At 39.2% G+C, this 20373-nt stretch overlaps 1 protein-coding gene across 1 annotated transcript in view; it reads right to left on the reverse strand.

Moving 5' to 3' along the window:
• Positions 1-4074: 4074 nt before the first annotated feature.
• The window catches only part of hs3st4 (heparan sulfate (glucosamine) 3-O-sulfotransferase 4), a 60085-nt gene continuing 43786 nt past the window's right edge, over positions 4075-20373 (reverse strand). The window contains exon 2 of the mRNA XM_036553118.1: positions 4075-4731. Coding sequence (XP_036409011.1) covers positions 4098-4731 — 634 coding nt within the window. The 3' untranslated portion in view covers positions 4075-4097. The remainder of the gene's footprint in view (positions 4732-20373) is intronic.

Genomic DNA, 20373 nt, shown 5'->3' on the forward strand with positions numbered 1-20373 from the left:
AATGCATATCCTATTTTTCTATTTCTAGTCCTTTACAGCTGTGTGTGTATATTTTGATGGGCAACCAATGATCATTGCATAACACTTTATGACCCAGCACAGCTTGCCCGGATATTAAATGCAGCCAGTAAAGCTGTTCCACTTTATACCAGCTCTGGAATTGGAGTTGAAATGGGCAGTTTAAAAACGGGTACAGTCATCTGTCCAGAGACCCCTGTCATAAGATACCTTCACTGTATTACATAGACTTGTATTACATTGTAATACTCTGGAGTCACAGCCGAACATTAAACCCAGATCTTATTATTTTTAGTGGGGTTCAAGCTTTGCCAGTGACACAGAAATTGAGATGGGATTCCTGGTGACACTGCACAATAGTCAGAGCATACCTGTTAGCCAATGCTGAATATGTTATAAAATAGATCATAAAAGACGTGCCGTTTTTAGTGGGACTGATATTTAGAATAGATGACAGTTATCTTATTATATAACACCACAGTTTACCAATTCCACTCCATTCAGTGTGCAGATTCTGATCACAGCATGCAAGCATTGTAATGAATAGGTCTTAGGGTTTCAAGTGAACTTTACTGAAAAGAACTACCAGCAGATTATTAATACCTACCAACTACAGCATGCTGCACATATGGCAGCCTAATAAAGAGAACAAAATAGCTTGAATGTTGGATTGTAGCCCACAGCAATAATAATTTGTAAAACCACAATTTATCATCTCTTGAGAATGGGTCTACTTCACAATAAACAAGTGCTTTTCCATTTAAAAGCTTTTTTTTAATGTTTCAGTTGAAATGGTATCCAGGCATATAGGCAATAGGAAACAAATGCTTTTATTTGTCCAGAGTCAGAACATTTAAAAAACTAATAACCGTAATAACCTACTGAACCATTACTTGTGATTGGGCTATAGAGACTATAGACCTCACCCCTCTATTTATCATTTAATAAAATTCTTCATGTTAAACTTGATGTCAGAGAAATTAAACTTTAAGAGATTTTTTTTTAATGAAAGATGAAACATTATATTCTTTTGAACATTTGGTTTATTCAGGCTATGGCCAATGCATATAAGCAAACTGCATTTCTACTCCCAAACTATATTTTTTTAAGATAGTTACCAAAAATGACCAGATTATGCTACATGCTAGCTGGTCAACTTTTAACTGACAAGCCGTTTTTTGTCTCATGATATTACACTGTCTAAAATGTCTTCAGATGACAATGATACTTAAGATGCTATAGTTATTACTACTGTACTACTATGACAATACTTCCTCTGACACCATAACTCAACTGTTGTGTAATCTTTTTCTGTGTGATACTTACATTGATTACTGGTTCACATTACCAGTTTCGCATTTACAGTAGGTTTCCGATGTTTTCATGATTGTGGTATCATTTCACAGGTCTCTCCAGAGTAGCACTATGATTGTTGTAGTACTGTCTTACACATTTTCACTTTTGTTGAAGTGCTTTGCTTATGTTTTCTGGATCAGTACTACTCTTCAGTATTATATGGACTAATGTCCTTTTACCTCAAGTCGCTCTGGGTAAGAGTAATGAGTAAATTTAAAATGCATTTACTGCCTCTGCTTCTACCACAATTAATAACAATAGTGAATTTTCATTAATGTGACTGTAATTGCACTTCATCTTAATATTTATTTTATTGGGTCCATAAAACATTTTATCAAAGAGCAAATATGAAGAAATGAGGCATTTTAAAATATAACTTTACAAATCCACATTGACAAAGTGCTTTTTACAGCAACCTTTAGGCTTATTCCTAACCACAGGCTTTTCATCCTCTCCATTCTCTGTCTGCATCTGGACGTGTTACGGCTATGTAACGCAAAACACTCAGTGGGTTGCAATACAACTTTATTAAAGGATAAACCATTCATGTGCTCACGTGTTAACTTCCACAGATTAGGAATTGATTCTGTCCAACATTGGCTTTGATTTACTTTTTGACATGGACAGCCTTTGAATGTAGCATTACAAGAATTAGCCCTGAGTTGTCCTAAAAGAAGTGTGCATCATTCCTGGAGAATAGCATTACTGTAGAACGTCCCTTTATATAAACATTAAATGCAGTCCCTTACCTGTTGAGCATCTGCTCACAAATGCTCTGTTCTCTGGGTGCCTGTTTGAACCTCCCACACACCTCCCACGGATTGTATGGATCAATTATTATTTATCCCCATTCAACAATTTGTCAAACACTTCACTGAGTTAATATATTTTCATATTGGAATAACTATGAAGTTCAATATTTTGCTCCCATGTGTTAATGTGATTATGATTTCTATTTTAAATGATTTGTTGCCCCTCAGTTGCATCAGGAATACTCCAGTCAACTCCTCATAAGCACCACACCGTTTGGCAGGCTTAAGAACATTAAAAAAGAAAAAAAAGACAAGGACTGAACAGGATCAGGCAAAGTAACAGCACAGCATCTTAGGGCTGGATATTAGGATCCAAGAGCCTTGATGTGTAAAGCCTGGTTATGAAATCCAGGCCCACCAAAGGGCAATGCAGTGCTTATCTTGATTGATCTGATTATTACCAGTCACCAGCAAGCCAACTTATCTTGAGTAGGGAACATGGAATGCAGCAGGGAGCCAATCAATCTTCCAAAACTTTAAGCAGAAGCACATGGAACTACAGCTTTGACTACCATTTGATGAGCAAAACACTATGTGGACTGCCTCAGTTGTGCTCTGTGCCTGGTCTTGAAATGTATGAAATGCCAAAGAACCTACAGATTAACTATATTAATATTCCAATTGTCCTGAGTTCTACATTGGGTTCACAAAGTGGGTTATGATACCATGTGAAAGAATTACTGTAGACTTTGTCAATATTAATACATAACCACAATTGTTCTCTGGTACCAATGCTCCTCTTCTATGCTGGCAACTTTCATTATGTACAGTACCAGTCAAATGTTTGGACACACCTGATTAAGACATCATTATATGATGTTTGTGTGTGTGTGTGTGTGTGTGTGCGTTTGTGGGAAGAATTGCATGCATTGCTCATTGCTTCAGTGAACTCTGCTCAATACTAGTGTACATGAGCTTCTGAACTCACACCCAAGCATGCAAATACATAAAAAAGAATCCAACTCATCTGATGGAAGTTTTATAGCGCAGTGTTATTGGTATGCATTGATAATGGAAATTTGATGAAGAGGGATACAACAATTAAGGGTTCTTTAACAGAGAAAACCATAGAAAGCAGTTCTTTTTACTATGACTCTGCCAACAACGCCGAAAGAGCCAACCATTTTTTAAGGACACTTAATTCATTGCACACACTGCTGCAGGTTGATCAGACAGGTTCACACTATATCTTTGTTAAAATCAATCAATCAATAAATAAATCAATCCACAAATTAATAAATAAAATCATAGCCAGTTTCCCAATAAAAATATATTTTATGTATAATATATACAAGTTATTGACACCACCGCTGACATTAGGATGACAAACTCAGGTAAAGTTCTTCAGATGTAGACGTTTTTTCAGAAAATAGGGACCATATGGTCCTCTGATAGTGGGTAAGTATTACTGCAGTGAAAGCCTGGTGGTATAACTCTGCAGTGCTGCAACCCTTCTGAACAAGCAATATTCATCAGAATATGGCAAAAGAAATCTAAAATGAGCAATGCCTCTTCTAATGTGTGAAAATATACAGCATATGACATATCAAATATTGCCACTTTTTTACTATTATTATTTTCACCATACACTTTGAAGTACATTTTACAACATACGAGGGTTGCCCAAAAGGTACAACCCCCTTTTTTGTCAGCCAAAATGTGTTGAAAGAAAGTGAAATGTACTTATAGAATTAGCTTAAAATGTGACACTACACTTTTGGTGACCCTCATGTAATATTACAATATATTATTAAGAATGTGCACATAACTAGACATGTTGATGTGGCAATTAATATATGCTTGAATTTGTGGCATGCTGTATATTTTTACACATTTACAAACTCATTCCTTATATGTTTAATGTTATAACATATTACATTATTGTAAAATGGCATCTGTGAAGTTCAAGGGTCACTGCCTGTCCTCCTGCTCCCATCCAAAGTTCTGCCCTGTCATTTGGTAGAACATCATGTTAAAGGGCTTGTAAAACTTGTGCAGTCTAAAGATCACGTCGGGGTCTATTCTGGGATGAGTTCTGCCCTTAGACTTGCCCAGGCACCGAGGGGTGCTGCTATCCTCCGGCTTTTTCAGGCAGGGGAACCCCTTGGTTTTGTTAAAATAGAAGTGCTTGTCCGTGACGATCCGCTTGAGACCCAGGAAGTCCTGCACTTTGGCCATCTCCCCAGCGGGGTCCACGATGAGCCTCTCGCCGCTCACAAAGTGCATCTGCGCCAGCGGAAAGTACTGCAGCCAGCTCTCCAGGTGCAGCGCGTAGATCCCGATCCTCAGGGCGCTCCACGAGGCGTCGATCAGGCCCAGCGTCCGGTTCTTGAAGGCCAGCACCTCGAAGGTGGGGATCTCTGGCTTCTTGGACAGGGTCTGCGTGTAGTCCGAGATGGCCCTGGTCACCGGGTTGCGGACCACGATGATGAGCTTGATGTCCCTGGCCATGGAGTGGATGCGCTTGGGGGCGCTGTTGGTCACAAAGTAGCTGGGCGTCTTCTCCATGGTGATCTGGCCTTCCAAGGTGGAGGGCATCAGGTCCCTGGGGAGACAAAGAGCAGAAGAATATATTCACAGACCTGCAATATAACCACTACAGCCAGTGAAACTGCTGTAGTAAAGAAAGGAGCGTGTGTGACCCTGACAGAGTTACAGGCAGATATTATCATGCAGTAAATAATTTGAAAATAATTGAAATTGTCACTGTTCTTTACGAAGGGTTAAGGTACGTACATAGAGTTACAACCTCAAAGTAATTTATTAGAGATAACAGCGAAGAAGTAAATGGAGACTACTCATTGCTTAATTAAATCCATCGGTGTGACTCAAGCAAAAGCACTTTGAGAATGAAGTCACAAGATATCGTCAACTCTTCACAGCCAGTGGAGTCACTGAATCTTCAGATACTGCACGTGAAGTCATGGCACCATTAGCTTTCATTTCCTGTACGGTTTCCTCCATGCCTTTCATACTGAACACTTCTCTGTCTCTCCTTTCTCCCTGGTTTATGAGAATGTGGTAGTGTAGAGGACATTACAAGGTTTATTATAATAAATGGAGTGTAGCATAGTGGTAAAGAGCAGGACTCCTAACTGAAAGGTTGCCAATTTGATTCCCCGCTGGGGCACTGCTGCTGTACCCTTGGACAACGTACCTACCCCAGAACTGCCTCAGTAAAAATTCAGCTGTGTAAATGGATAACATGTAAAAATTGTAACCTATGTAAGCTGCTCTGGATATAAGCGTCTGATAAATGCCGTTAATGTAATGTCATATAATTATCTAAAATTACGTATATTTGTAAGACACCCCCACCCCCCGCCCCTAGCCACATGAAAAATGAGTTTATCTCTGGAACAAAAAAATATGTTATCTGCATTAGTAGAACTGAAGGAGTTTAATTAGTTTAGTCTAAGGAAACTGTAAAACAACCCTACTTCCCCTGGTATTCAGATAGTTGCATCAACACAGCATTCTCCCAAAAGATAAGCAATAAGAACTGATTGCTCATTGTCTTCACAGATAGATTGCTTTACAGAGAAAACTCAAAGAACATCCTCAAATGATAGAACTTCTTTAGATACTTTTTATTTTTTGTACTCAAAGAACTCCAAGAAGTATTTTTTTTCCAATCATGGATCTAATATAGATAATCAACCACAGTATTTGACTTTTGATCACTGTTGATCAAACAAATCAATTAACAGTGGTAACCTGCTGTGGTGGCATTGATTATTTTTCCTTTTTAAAAATTGTATTTATCCTTTTAATTTAAAACACCTTTGAGTCCCAGTTTACCTGTCTTCTTTGGAATCAAACTGATTAAGTTTATTTTTTGCCTGCCCAAATGCTTGACTACAAATTGTAGGGTTTTCCACAAGTCATGGTGCAAACATATCATAACAAACAGCTGTCTAATCACATGATCAAATTCTGAAATGCAGGATGGGAAAGGAGTTACTTTGTGCGCAGCTAATGGCGTGCATCCCCCAATAGGCATGTCTCACAAGTGCTTTTGAAATTTAATTATTGACAAAGTATTGTGACTCTAATAATACATGATCTGTGGTTGTGGATACTTCTCATGACCTAACAGGGTACGGAGCATTTGTTTCCAGCAAAATGCCTGGAAGGAGTATTAGTTTTCACTACAGGCCGTCAACGTTCCACAGATCTTTAGCTCCATAATGAATCACTAAGGACTTCTTTCTCCTTTCAAGGTCTTACGCGGCTGGCTAGTCAAAACCACTTCTAATACGTCTGATGTAAGGGTCAAAGTGCTCTGGCTGTATATGAGACCAACAGCAGGGCACAGGGCAAACAATAACATGGATCAGAATCAATCACCTTGGAACATCCTAAGGGAACAGTCTCCGTAATGGGAGACTTCAGAAGGTGTGGAATGTTTCATCTGAGGCGTGTCACACCTTAGATGTGAGTCTCCGGACAAAGCCTTCTACAGTGTTTGAGTAAGTCGAGGCCTAAAAATAAGCATCGGCTGGGCTTGGATCACTGTGATATTGCATCCTCACTTTTGAAGCATTAAGGTGGGGGGGAGTCTTGTGTCTTTGCGGAAGGTGTGTCAGCTCGGAGCAAGGCTCCAGTTTCCGCAACACCGGAATGCAAGTCTTGACAGCATTTGCAGCTTTAATAGAAAGGTGTGAAGCTCTGCCCAGGAAGCCAGAGAGCTGCACAGCTCACTTGACCTACAGGCAAAACACGTACAAGAGGAAAAAAAAACAATTGTGGTTTTAACTATAATCAAGACTTTTAATTGATTTTAATTTTTCTCCAGGCTCATAATGTCTCTCTCGTGCATTTTTATCAGGAATGTAGAAATTATCTTCATAGAATCAGAAATATTAGGAGTGAATATTTATTAGAATCATGATAACCTTGTGAAAAACAAAACAAAGATTATTAACCCTAAAGTATTTATTTCTTGATCAAACTGTTTTGATCCAGATGAATTCAATGTTTTTGACTTTAGACTATTTCAGCTTTCCCTGAAAACGGAGTTACTACCCATTGACCAAATTAAAATCAATGCAAGTCATTATATGTGTGATTAAAAACGAAAAAAAAAAGAGGTAGATTACAGATGAGCAAGGCCTTTGTCTTTGATTGAGGTTGAACCCCATGTGAATAAATTGGTCATGGATCACTTAGACTTAAATGTCAGGGAAAGAGAAGCGGAGTATGCACCACTCCACTGTAAATAAATTACAGCTGGCAAACAAGCTCATTTGCTGTGAGATGTGGGTGACTCTTCTGGCCTTGCTCTCCACTGGATCTATATTAAACAGGTGTCAATAGTTAATTTCATTCTGTGTCACCTATGCAACTCACCACAGGTCATTCAAGATGGGTAGTAAATTATAACACTACAAAATGTAGAATACAATGTTTACCATTGGTTCCTTTATACCACACCAGATCACACAGAAGAAATCACATAACTCCATTTTGGCAATTTTACTTTGTATTTTCAGGACTTTGTTTATACTGAGGGAGAGCCACACTTGGAATTTGTGGTTTCAAAATATTAGCTCTAAACAATGAATATTAGAACTTTATTTTTAAAGTAAATGTTAAAACCCAAATATTTAGTTGGCAGCTGAAAAACATCATTTTCATGAATAATGCATAGAGCTGTGGTTGAATGAAAGCTTTATGTGTTCTAATGTGCCAATTGCTGTTCCTGAAGATCTATTCAACTGCAAAGCAAGAAACTGATTATTTCAGATGGTTTTCTTGCTCCAGTGGAAATGAAAGCTCTTTGAATCTGCCTTGCGACTGTCCTCACTTGGAGAGGATGGAGTACACATGGAAACACAGCTCGGGAGTCAGCGCCAAATGCCGCTGAGAGCACAGAGTGTCCACTTTCACATGCTGGCCACTGTTTCTGCAATTAACAGAGAAGGCAACCGTACTTAACAAGTAGCTAATTGCAATCTGGTATACAAACAGAACATAAGTTGATGGTGACAGAAGGATGAGAGTTTTTTCAAGAATCATTTCTATCTTTGATTACCGTGCATACTGTACCCTATTTATTATTTTACCTCCAGAATACAGCACCTAGCTTTGCCTAGTCTTCCCAGATATCCAATCCACTTGTCTGTCATGCTGAAGAAAGTCTCATCTAGGGTTAAAAGGGCCATCAAAAGTACAAGGCGTGATGGTATGCCTGCTTCTGTCCATTTCCAAGTTTTCACTGAAACCTTTCATCCACAGATCCTGATAGCCAGTTGCCATGCTAAGTCATTTTTGTGTAAATACTGGCACAGTAACGCATATCTTTTTCCCCTCCGCCTTATTTTGGTTATGGGAGACTGGATGGTGGGCTTGTCTGTCAGAAGAGGTCGACTAAAACTAGCAAGCCTGGCCTCCAGGTCTGACCTCTGTCAATGGCAATTGCTGGCTCCTGAGAGCTCTTCATTACTCATGCACGGGAGGCTGATCTTGTTCATAAAAAGAGCCCAATAAAGGAATGCTCTCTCTCATTTCGAACAAACAATGTATGCATGGAGAGCTATTTCTGCACAACCAAGGCGAAGTGGTTCATGGGTCAAACGCGGGTGAAAGAACTTCAGCCCTGTGTTGTTTCCATTACAATACACAGCTCTGAGATCTAATGAGCAAAACATCACCATGAAAAAGACTGGTAACAAGAGGAGGTTTAAAAAAAAACATCAAACAAACTAAAAAAGAAGTAAGAAATAAAAATGTCCTATGAATCTGTGTTGTAATATTTTAAAATTAGCCAACAAAAATGACTACATTTACTGTATGTAGATACTAGAAAATCTAGACTGTCATAATACTTTCAATTATTTAATGATAATGTACTTAGACAAATGGGCCAATCGTACGTTTCCATACAGCTTCCATAAGGCTGACATCTATCTTGTCTTCAATTCCCTGTGCTTGTCATCTTGCCGATAGTGAACAACCTAAAATTCAGACTGATGACACTGACTACCCAGAGGCAGCTCTAGACTGCAAGCTACACATCTGTCAGTCCTCCAGCAATAGATAATTGTTGTCATGCTGTTATTTTCCAATGTCCTCAACTGCGGAGTGTTTACGCCACTTTGGAGCGCTGGTGAGAGCACTTGTGTCTAAACACTGACAACTCGATTAAACTAGCATGTCACAATTCACATATATTCAGCGGCTGTTGCTATATCTATAGCAATACATACACTGTTGTGAGGCTCTGATGCAGGGGTCAGCCAGAGACAAAGGCAAGCAAACAGAAAACCAAAAAAAAAAAAACCACCATTTTCATCGTAATGCCATCATTTCATCCCAACATATCTAGTGGAAAATTACTGGCACACCTCATACAGCAATTTGCAGCCACAGCTGTGTACATCACAGGAAAAGGCTCATATTCCCTTCCCACAATATAACTCATTTGGTGAAGTTAGGCAGAACTAATTATCATGACAGAATGGACATGACCAATTGCAAAGGATGTGGGCTACTAAATGCACATAAGCACTAATCCAGGGACACTTGTTACTGACTACTGACGCATTTGTTACTGACTTGGTGAAAGCTCAAAACTTTCTGCAAAGGGTCTCTGTGCATAGATACTAATGACTGTGAGCACTGACAGAGATGTAAATCTACTCTACATGCAGAAGAGCATGCATGGTGAAAAGGGAACTTCAGCAACACCCTCACAAAGCATCAGTGACTGCTGTTTCCTGTTGAGCACTGGGGCTGAGCAACATTATCTGGCCAACAGTCACCTGCTCAAACCCATCATCTACTCCAGAAAGTGTGGAGGACATTGACAAATTCCCCCGGCCACCGCGCTGTTTCTGGACTGGTTCATTAATTCTCCATTATAGAGACCTCAGAACTCTTAACTCATTCAGTGGCAATGATATCTGATGCTGGTCAAATTGTGGGTGCACTAAACGCCTGCAAGGCCCTAACAATGTCAGTTCACTGTAAAGCAGGTTTAACATCATAACTCTTGATTTGACCTTGATGTATGTGTTCATTCAAAGATTTTAAACACCACCCCATAACCTTGTGACTGGAGAGGCCTTCATACATTCCAGGTGGCTTGAAATTTCAGCAGAAAATTGTTTGTTTGTCCTGATTGCCTGGAGAAAGATATTTCAAAGACATTTTCAATCAATTGCTGCCACTTATTCATGATGGACACTTGGCCCACTCAAAATGTGAGAGTGAAATTATTTCATGTTTACTCAACAACCTAGCAAAAAAAAAAAACTAGCAAAAGATTTTTTTTTTCTGGCAGACTGCAACTTGATGTGCTTTTGAAACAGTGCAGTGTAAACATTGGCCATTGTACAATATTAGCAATTTCCTTACATATATTTTATGCTTTCTCTAATTGATGGCACGACACAGGGAGAAAGGTGCATGCACCCCTCTGATGTGTTTGTGACAATGCTAACAATAATTTTCCTCATTAAAATTCACAAAGTGTCCCATAGGAGTGCCAACAGGGGGAGTGGTGAATCTCTCACTGACAACAAGTAAACTACAAATGGCTGATGAGCTGCTAGGAACCAATTAAACAGCAGCTATCTGAGGAACCCTAGCTGGCTGGACAAAGCCAACTGTTGATCTGTTGCTACAGACTTGTGGTCATTGCTGGTCAATGACACAATTTAAACACAAATGATGTCAGGGATATCTGGAATACAGGGCTCAGTCTGCTTGTGACATGGCTGCCTTTAGCCTCTCAGCAACTCATGCTCAGTAACATAGGAAAATACCATTACAAGATCAACCTGTGTTTTCTTTAGCCACACAAAAGCCATGCAAGTCAATTATTTACATAATTATTCATTTTCTGTGCTTCCCTAATTTGAATGTATCGGCATGCAAATGAGCAAGCAATGCTTTCATTTAATTATCAATGCAGGTGTACAGCAGGAGGAACTAATGTGAGGACATGGATGGCACAATTACCTTCCATGACTGACCTTCATTTGAATGTGAGTTTTGGGTCTGGTTGAAATGAAGTTTCGCTATCTTGCTTCCTGGGTGACATGTAATGAAAGGGCACAAGGCTTCAGCCAAGCCGGAGGAGAAGAGTGCAATAAGGCAGGATGGGAAATTAGCAAGGCTAAAGGTCAAAAACTGATCCAACCCAACAACAAAAAACCCAGATACATTTATCAACCTTTTCCGCTTGCAAATTGACCTTTGATATATGCAGTGAGGAGACTGGGATTGTGAAATGCTAGGCAGGATCATCCTTGACAGTGGTTTATAAAAATAATCCCAAATATCACACACAGCAGATCAGTGCTGGAAGCAAATTGCTGGTTCTGTTTGACACTGTTGCCATTTGAATGCTCAAAATGTCACACTCTCTTTATCAACGAAAGTATATGAGAGTGAGGAGAAGTTGTTCCTGTACCTGTTAAAAGTGGGCATTGTTCCACCAAATCTCAGTTTCTTTTCCTCATGTTTTAATTCCCTGCACTTTTTGAGTAACTGTTAACTACCACTAGGTGGGTAATGCATGTAGTATTTTGAACCTTTTTGTGCTTGAGATCACTCACCCATGTACTTATTCACAAAGCCATTCTTTGGAATAATCTACACGAATTAGCATAGGAACATGGGGCCTGTTCGTCCAAATGCATTAAACCTGCCATGAACCTTGGAGCCAATATCTTAACTGGGTATATTCATAGCTACTATAATCTGTATTTATGTACAATATGTAAAACAGTTGTTGCATACTACAGGAGCTTGCATCTCTGGGACACTCAATGATTGGTTCAGGTCTCTAAAAGGACGGCACCTGCATTGGATTCAAGTGAAAAGTGACGTAAATACTGTACGCCTTGTGTTTTATTTTATTTCAGAACATCTGGTCACAGGAAAATGGGCAGCTAAAATGTTATAATCACACATAAGCTGCTCCATTAGAGGCTAAGCTAGGATATCTGTGGAACCTATTCTAATCTGAATGGCACTAGTACACTTTGTACATTTTGACCAATGAGGTTAAAAATACAGTGAGATAATGCATAGTGTCCTGTGCGTATTTATGCTCATATGTCTCCCTCGCTCATTTTCAGCATTAGATATGCATCAATGCTTGGTGGTGTATAATCAGAGCTGGAAGAGATTTATGGATTCATAGATTTCAACAGCCAACCTAGGTACACAGCCCAGTGCAGATGTAAACCTTTTCTTCTTTCTCCTGTTTAATATATTAGGTCATGACGATTAAATGTGATAGCATTCCTGGTCAGTAACCCTTTAAACCTGCAAAGGTAAATAATACAAATGGATGCCAATCCATAGCCAATTGATTGCATGGTAAAGCATTTACAATGGCAATTGTAATTATACCATTTCAAATCTTCCATTTTACTCTGTATCTTCCATGTAGTGTTGTGGTGTTCTGCTTAGATTCAATAAACTTTCAAATGGGTGTTTGTAGGATAACAAATATACATTTGCACTTGTAATAAAACCACAATATGGATCTTCAGGAAACACATTCATTGAAGACATACACCATTAAGAGTGTTCAACAATGTTTGAATGAGTAGGGCTTTACACACCACTGGCAGTTTAAAAATAAAATACCCTTGTATCCAGTGTTTATTCTTGTTACTTCAAGTAGAATTTGTAACCCTCTCACCTCCACGCCTACACTTTTTTTTTTTCAACTGAATTGGAACATTGTGGGGATATAGTTCTTTCATGAAAATATCTCTGTCAATTTAGAATAGCTGCCTATGCTTTCTGAATATATTCTGATGCATTTCATTCTGAAATAAGAGTGTATGTAGCCTGGTATATGTTGCCTATAAGATAATGTGGGAATGTTGTTTGCCACGCCAGACAAGGTCTTTTTTCTGTCTGTTTTCATTCTTGTTTTTCAAAGCACTGAATGTGGCAATAAAATTTCCCCTGGCTCAGAAATATAGCTCGATCCCTATAGTGAATAGGATGATTGTATGAATTGTGTAACTGGCTCTTGGCACATTTTGTTTACAATTTCTGCCCTATACCCTTGAGCTGTCCTCCATAAAATTTTGTGGCTTTTGAGAAAGCCATGCAGCCATACATGTTGGCTGTGAAGTTGCTGTGCTCTGTCATGTAGATTTACTACACTGGACGGGATGGCCACATACATATTATCCCAGCACACATCTCGGGACAAAGCTCAGAAAACTTGCCAGCACCTAGCAGCTCTGCTTGGGCACTTCAAAAGACCCACTGCCTCCATCCTCTGTCTCCCCAACAGGAGCAGTGTGTCCCTGTGAATGAATCTGACATAAGCACACATGCAAGATAATATTTTACAGATATACAGATTAACTCATATAATCCTTACTGCCCAAGGGGGGTGAGCTTAAGCAAGGCACATCTACTTTTATGGACAAAATAAAAGCCCATAAATGAAATCCCGGCCTCCTGGGGCTTTTCCCTCTCGATGGTGTAATCCCAAATATTACCCTTCCCCGCAGGAATGGTGGCGTGTTCAGAGCCGCATCCGTTTCTCCTCGCCTAGAATGCCGTCTCCTCGCTGGAGCAGAAGAAGGTGTTGCAGAACTTCACTTACACAGATGGCTGTCTGTGACCGTGATGAAAAATGGCTGTGCATCAGAGGTTAAGACGCCGGTGAGGGAGAAATCATTTTCCTTCCGCCTGAACTGGAATGACCTATTTAACGGCACATTTTCACCAAGGTTGTGAGGAGGGGGAAAAAAAATGAGCCGCTGAAGAAAAAGCTTTACTAAATCCACTCCAAGTTGCCTCTAACATTCAAGGTTTTTTTTTCCATCAATGTCAGCATTGTTCTGACATTCAAATACCTGACAATATCGCAAAGAATGACAGACCTGACAAGCTCTCTCTCTCTCTCTCTCTCTCTCACACACACACACACACACACAGACACACAGTATAATAATGAATGGGACTCACAAATTAGCCCCAGAGTCTTGCATTATAAGTGGTAATTCAGACAATTTCAGTGCCTCCTACTGAAACGCCTTTTCTTAACCCCATTGAGGATTTCATTTTATCCTGGTCAGGGAGTGTGTGTCAACCGTCCACATGACCACATGTCGCTTCTTGGTGCCATGAATGTGGGCTGAAAACACTGTGTTGTAAGGGGAAAATTTCGAAATGAAGTAAATAAAAATATGTGGCCTGACCAAAAGGACAGTTATATCTTTTACTTTTTTGGCCTTTTTTGTTATAACCTCAAACCTGGTCCTAAGTGTCTTTGGTGTATTTCATGTATTTTTGCTGTAAAATCTTTAAAACAGAGTTCTATGTATTAATAGTTCTAATTTAATGTAAAAAAAATACAATAATGAAGTGTATTAGGAGCACTACTGTAACTGTAAAAAGTATTTGTCCAAGTATTTTTGCTGTTAAGTGATACTCTTTCTACTCAGAGAACATGATCACAGCTGAAGAGCAGAATGTGACTACATACTATGTTAAAATGTTTACTTACCATTAATGATTACATTACCACAAGTAGAAGAAGAAGAGGAAAAAGAAAAAGAGGGAACCTCTGGGACAGCCATGTTATGTGGATGCTTACAGTCAGTATTAACACTGCCATTGTGAAATGGCTGATAGAAAAAATGTTTCATTAGATGGAAAGTGAAACTGATGGACCTATTTGATGCTGTGGCATGTATCTACTATTTTGAGAGTCTTGGTGACTTTGGCAAATGAAATGCTTTGTAAAACACCTTACAGTTCTAGGAATTACGTTAGATGTTTTTTTTTTTAAACTGGATAGTGTGTTGATAAATAGCTCAAGCAACCGAAAAAGACTGTCATGACATTTAATTAACACAAAGCGTGATGAGCTTTGTGATGTACAATCACAGCTAAGGATGTTACTGTTCTCTATACCTTTTTTAGAAAATGTGAAGAATTGAATATTTGTATCTAAATGTACCAAATTTTTGTGCACTTCCCCATAGGCTTCAACAGGTGCCTACATTTTGCGCATAACAGTAACTTGATTAGAACTCCGGAGCTTAATACCCCAAAACTGACTATCAAAGTTGATGAATGCAAAGTGATTAGAAAATGTCTGCGTGGAATATCATGTAACATAAATGTATCAATTTCCCAATTTCTGTAACAAATCTTTTATTCCTCAAATAATTTCTGGCCCAATAGCTGTTCTGTGAGAAACAAGTAAAACATTTCTGAGACACTTATGACACTTAATTGAGATTACAGATTGTACATGACACAATCATTGACCAGTATTTTTTTTCCCTCCAGGGAGAGCAGAACCAGAATTACTTTAGGGAGTTTGGCCAACTCAGGTGAGAGCTCAGATCCTACAGTAAGTGTTGTTATATCATAGCCAACATCTGTTTCACTTAATTGTATTCATATTGTGATACCAGACACAGGTAGGATTTGGAAAACACATTAAGAAACTACTCTAACACTATAGATAATTTTGTATGTAAATACTTTATATTCAATAAATACATCGTAAATACATATAATTACACAGTACACACATATGCATATGAAATAAGTCACTTTCTAGTAGCCTTGACTGGCGGCACATGTTTGGTAAGTAGGAAGAATTATCCCCTGTGCCAGCACAAGGGCATTGAGAGGAGTAATGTCACAGAGTACTGTAGGGCAGTGAGTGACCCATGTGAGGAAGTGACAGTCCTGCTCCAGAATTATACTTGGCACCCACAAGCCACAGTGATGACCCCCACATCCTCCTTCACTGCTCAGCAGTTCTCTGAACTCAACTGTTTCTCTATAAAGTGAAAAATTAATATTTCAGTACACTCCCTGAAAATCTGAGGGGAGATTGAAATCATGAGCATGGTACAGTATCAAATTGGGCCACAAACTTCAGCTGAAAATAGTCTCTGTGTATTTGCTTGGAAAACAGTCCACGCACAGAATAACAGCAATCACGCTGGGATATTCCTGCACCTTAGTTTTACTGTGATTCCTTGCAACGATTGATCTTTGCAATCTCTACAGTGTGTTATTCATGTCATATTCAGCGTAGCATGCATGATACTTATTCATGATGCCAAATTATTTGTGTCCCTCAATTTCCGTTTTCTCCTGACCCTTCCCCACCTTCATATTTATGAGATAGAGAGATGTGTGTTGGCAGGGTGGTTGCTTGTGTTTTGTTGATCTTTTCTCTCTCTCTCTGGCTGTTTTGCATCGCCTCCATTTACATCTGAGTCCGCTACTTTGAAGACAGATTATCCATGACCCCCTTCTGTCCTGGATCAGAGATGGTCAGGGATTCAAAAAGAGAAATGGCACAGAAACCTCACCCGAATCAAACCCTGCATCCCAGCAAACGCCATTTCCATAGAAATGGCCTTTCCATGCAACAGGACATGGCCGCGAATTTCATTAAAAGTTGACCCTCGCATAGATTTATTGATTCCTCTATTTATCACTAATTAGGGTGTTGGAAGCCACTTTCTTTTAATTACAGTGAACTCATTTGGAAGTAACCTTGAAATATGGTGATTTTCTTTCCCTTGATGTTGAAGACACACTACATTCACTGTGTTTTTTCAGTAACTGGGTAAAGAGTACAGAAAACGCAATGTTTGAAAAGGGGGGGGGGGGGGGGATGCATTTTGCAATTATCAAATTTTAGAAGCTCTGTCCTCTAGTTCAGACAAACCAACAGAAAGCTATACTTTAAAAAGTGAACATTGTTGTGTAAAAGGCTGTATTATAACATCTAAATCCACTTGTCGTTGCAATTTTTAACTGCAGTAGGCAGTATTTTATTTGATTAGTGATGGAATTAAATCAGTGCATTTACTATCATCTGAGCCGAGGCAGACACCTCATTTTGTAATATTTATAGTATGGGTAAATTGCATTCAACCCCATTTTTCTCATTCCTCTTATCTTTTCTGCATTCATCAGTGTTAACTCTCCAACCCCAAACAACTGCATCGTACCCCACTAAGGGAACTTCAGCACAGAGAAGCACTCCCCTTTTTCCAGTCAAATTACCCACTGCGTAATTACCCTGGATTTTGGAATCACTTAAAACTAAACTAAATTAAACTAAATCCAAACACAGTAATTATCTTCACTTGTGTCCGTGAAACTCAGACAAGAAAGACTTCAGAAATCATATTTTGTGAACCATGGGAGCAACCTATTTTTGTAATTTCAGCAAAAACGTGTACAGCGACCACAAGAGAACATGTCACGGTTGGTTATCCTCCGCAGCCCCTAGCATGAGATTCTATACGTAATTCTCCAGGTCCTCCACTGCAGTGAGAACAGGGAAAACAGCTATCTTCATGGGGCCAGTCCAACTTGCCTTAAGTCATTAACTAGGAACATCTTCTTCTGCTAGACTGCAGGAGCGAACCCTGAGAATGTCAACCCATTGATTAAATCAGCACCGCTGAGTAGAGACGAAAGAGACAAAGGATACAAAACATCCCTACAGTGCCAGGTACATGAAGACTGCACATTGCGTTGGCTTGGCCATTGCAGGTACTATCCACAGTCACATGAAATGGACAGAACTGTTTTATTTCATCCACTATGAGACTTGGGTTGGGGTGTCCTGTGATTCACAGAACAGCAGTCTGCCAGGGTCACAACGACTCAGCCTCGCCAGAGGAGGGCTGAAGTCTCCTTTCCTGGGGAGAGGGAAGCATTTTTCTAGTTTGTCCCTGCTTGACCTGAGTTTACAGGTTTTTCAAATCCCCCTGGATAACATACCTCGTAGAGCAGTTTGTGACACTGAAGTTGAAACTGCTATACCAGTTACATTTTGATTGACTGAACTCCAAGAGCATGTGAGGTGAGATACTTGTGGATTTGTATTATGTCACCTAGGTATCTAATTGAAACTTCTGGATATTAGGATCATCTGGCAGAGGGTAGAGGGGGTGAGGAATTAAAATCTTCCACTTCAGTTAAGACCCAACCAATCCTACACAGAAAATGATATATTGAGGATATATTTTAGAGAATATATATATTTAGCTCCATCAATGCATCTAAAATATGTAAATTACTTCAGTATTGGTACACTGAAATATATTTCAGATTTAAAATCATATATACAATATATCTCTTAATATATCACAATAAGTTTTATTTCCGTATGGGTTAATTTCCAGTGGTTAGGTACATAAAATTGACCGGCACCGTTTTTGTCTGATATTTTCTTAAGATTCAATTACACGCTACCATCAGAAGGCTTGACACAGCAAAACTGCATTGCGGCTGTCTGAAGTCTCCCCCACTGGGAGGAATCCTAAACAGATGCTTTTTTTTTTTTTTTTTTTAGAGAGGAGACTCTTGATGAAGGAGGAGGAGGGGGGAGGGGATTTAACCCAGATTTAGGACCCATTTTCTTCCTTCTTTTGGCTGACAACTTGCAAAGACTGAAGCACTAGATTTTCACACCCCAAGGCCATATTAGAAAGTGATATATGATGTGGCACGTCATGTGGTGATGCATATGTAAAAGTGTGCATCTGTGTTTGTGTGTGTGTGTGTGTGTGTGTGTGTGTGTGTGTGTGTGCGTGTGTGCACTTTAATGGCATGCTTGTGACTTGAGTAGCGCACATTACAGATGGAGTGCCAAAAGCATTTCCTCAGTGAGGGTACTAGTACGATCAGCCTGAATAGTAGCTCAGATCTTTGGAGACAGTATGTTAAAAGAGCAATTCAACAGTCTAGTTACACTGTAATTGATTTAATATTTATTTATTTACTAGCTTTCTCCTTTTTGTGACAAAGTAATAAAGGTGGAACACCTGTTTGCCATAATAATTATACAAAAGGTTACCTTAATATCCCTACCTCTGATCCAAGTCTTCATGATATTGTCCATAGGGAAGTCATTATTGTAATGTCCCAATTTACACACTAGCATTCAATGTAGTATGATTAGCTGTTATATATAGCCGTCAAGCATATTCACACATGATAGTATTGTTAGCGCTGTGTGCTTCAAAGTACCCAGATGTCATATGACGGTTGCCAGATTAAAAGAAGGATGCATTGTGTGCAGACTAGCCAAGGAGTGTTTAACATTTCCTATCCTAGGCCACATTGCCAAATGAACAGGAGAAGTGTATCAGCAGAGTACAGAATGGCAAAAGTGGTGGAAAATGAGAGTGGCAGCCCAAACCCAATATACAGATGTAAAAATTGTGAGCAGCTAAGCACAGCAGTAACCATTAATATTTATTGACTATTGTGGTTGTTTTCAATCTGTTTCAGGTATTAAGCTAACATATACTATTTGATGTACTGTCACATAAATTTGCAGTTTTAGTACTTACTTTTAGTTAGAACAAAATACTGACATATGTGGCTACCTAGTTAGCTAGTCTGGCTAATGTAACCAGGATCAATGATTCTTAGCACAGAAATATTAATAATAAATAATAAATAATAAATTGAGACATTTATTCATAATCGATACATTATGTATACTTTCCCGTTAATTGATATGTATTAAAAGATTTAGCAGAGATGCATACTGTGTAGCATGTTCATATGCGATATGCTAGCGTATGATTTGGGACACAACCTTTGAATTTGTAACTGGTCTTGCTGTCTGTGAGATAATTATATCACCTGCTGTACCATACAGAGTAAATGACTCCAGCTAGCTGGCCAAGGAAATTAATTGAACCCTTGCTCTGTAGGGAATTGCTCTGTAGTTGACTCTCACATACTCACTCTGCACAATTCCACACATAAACGTATGACTTTAATTTAACTAAACTGAGTTTCTACAGAATATAGCTGATCATATATAACACTACTGCGAGGTAAATGGTTTGACTCAGATTGTATCTGAATTCCAAACTGTCCCTCTTCAGTTTCCATGGCAAATAAACATTATTTAAAGAACAAAAATAACAGCTGGCTTTGGCCTGTATCTGAACTCTGGGGGCCACAGCCACAGAGGTGCACCTGCCGCTTACTGGATGCCAAACAAGCCCCCCCTCCACCCGCACTCCTACCCCGATAAAGCGTCTGTACTACAAGCGCTTTCAGCATCACCATGACTGCACTCTGAATCACACAAAACCACTCTGTCAACCTCTCACTGTCATCGACGGTGACGCAGATTCCCTCTGAAGAAACTAGCTTTCCGTACAAAGGGAGACAGTGGAAAAAAAAA

The sequence above is a fragment of the Megalops cyprinoides genome, chromosome 19 (genome assembly GCF_013368585.1).
Source record: "Megalops cyprinoides isolate fMegCyp1 chromosome 19, fMegCyp1.pri, whole genome shotgun sequence".
Classification (NCBI taxonomy): Eukaryota; Metazoa; Chordata; class Actinopteri; order Elopiformes; family Megalopidae; genus Megalops; species Megalops cyprinoides.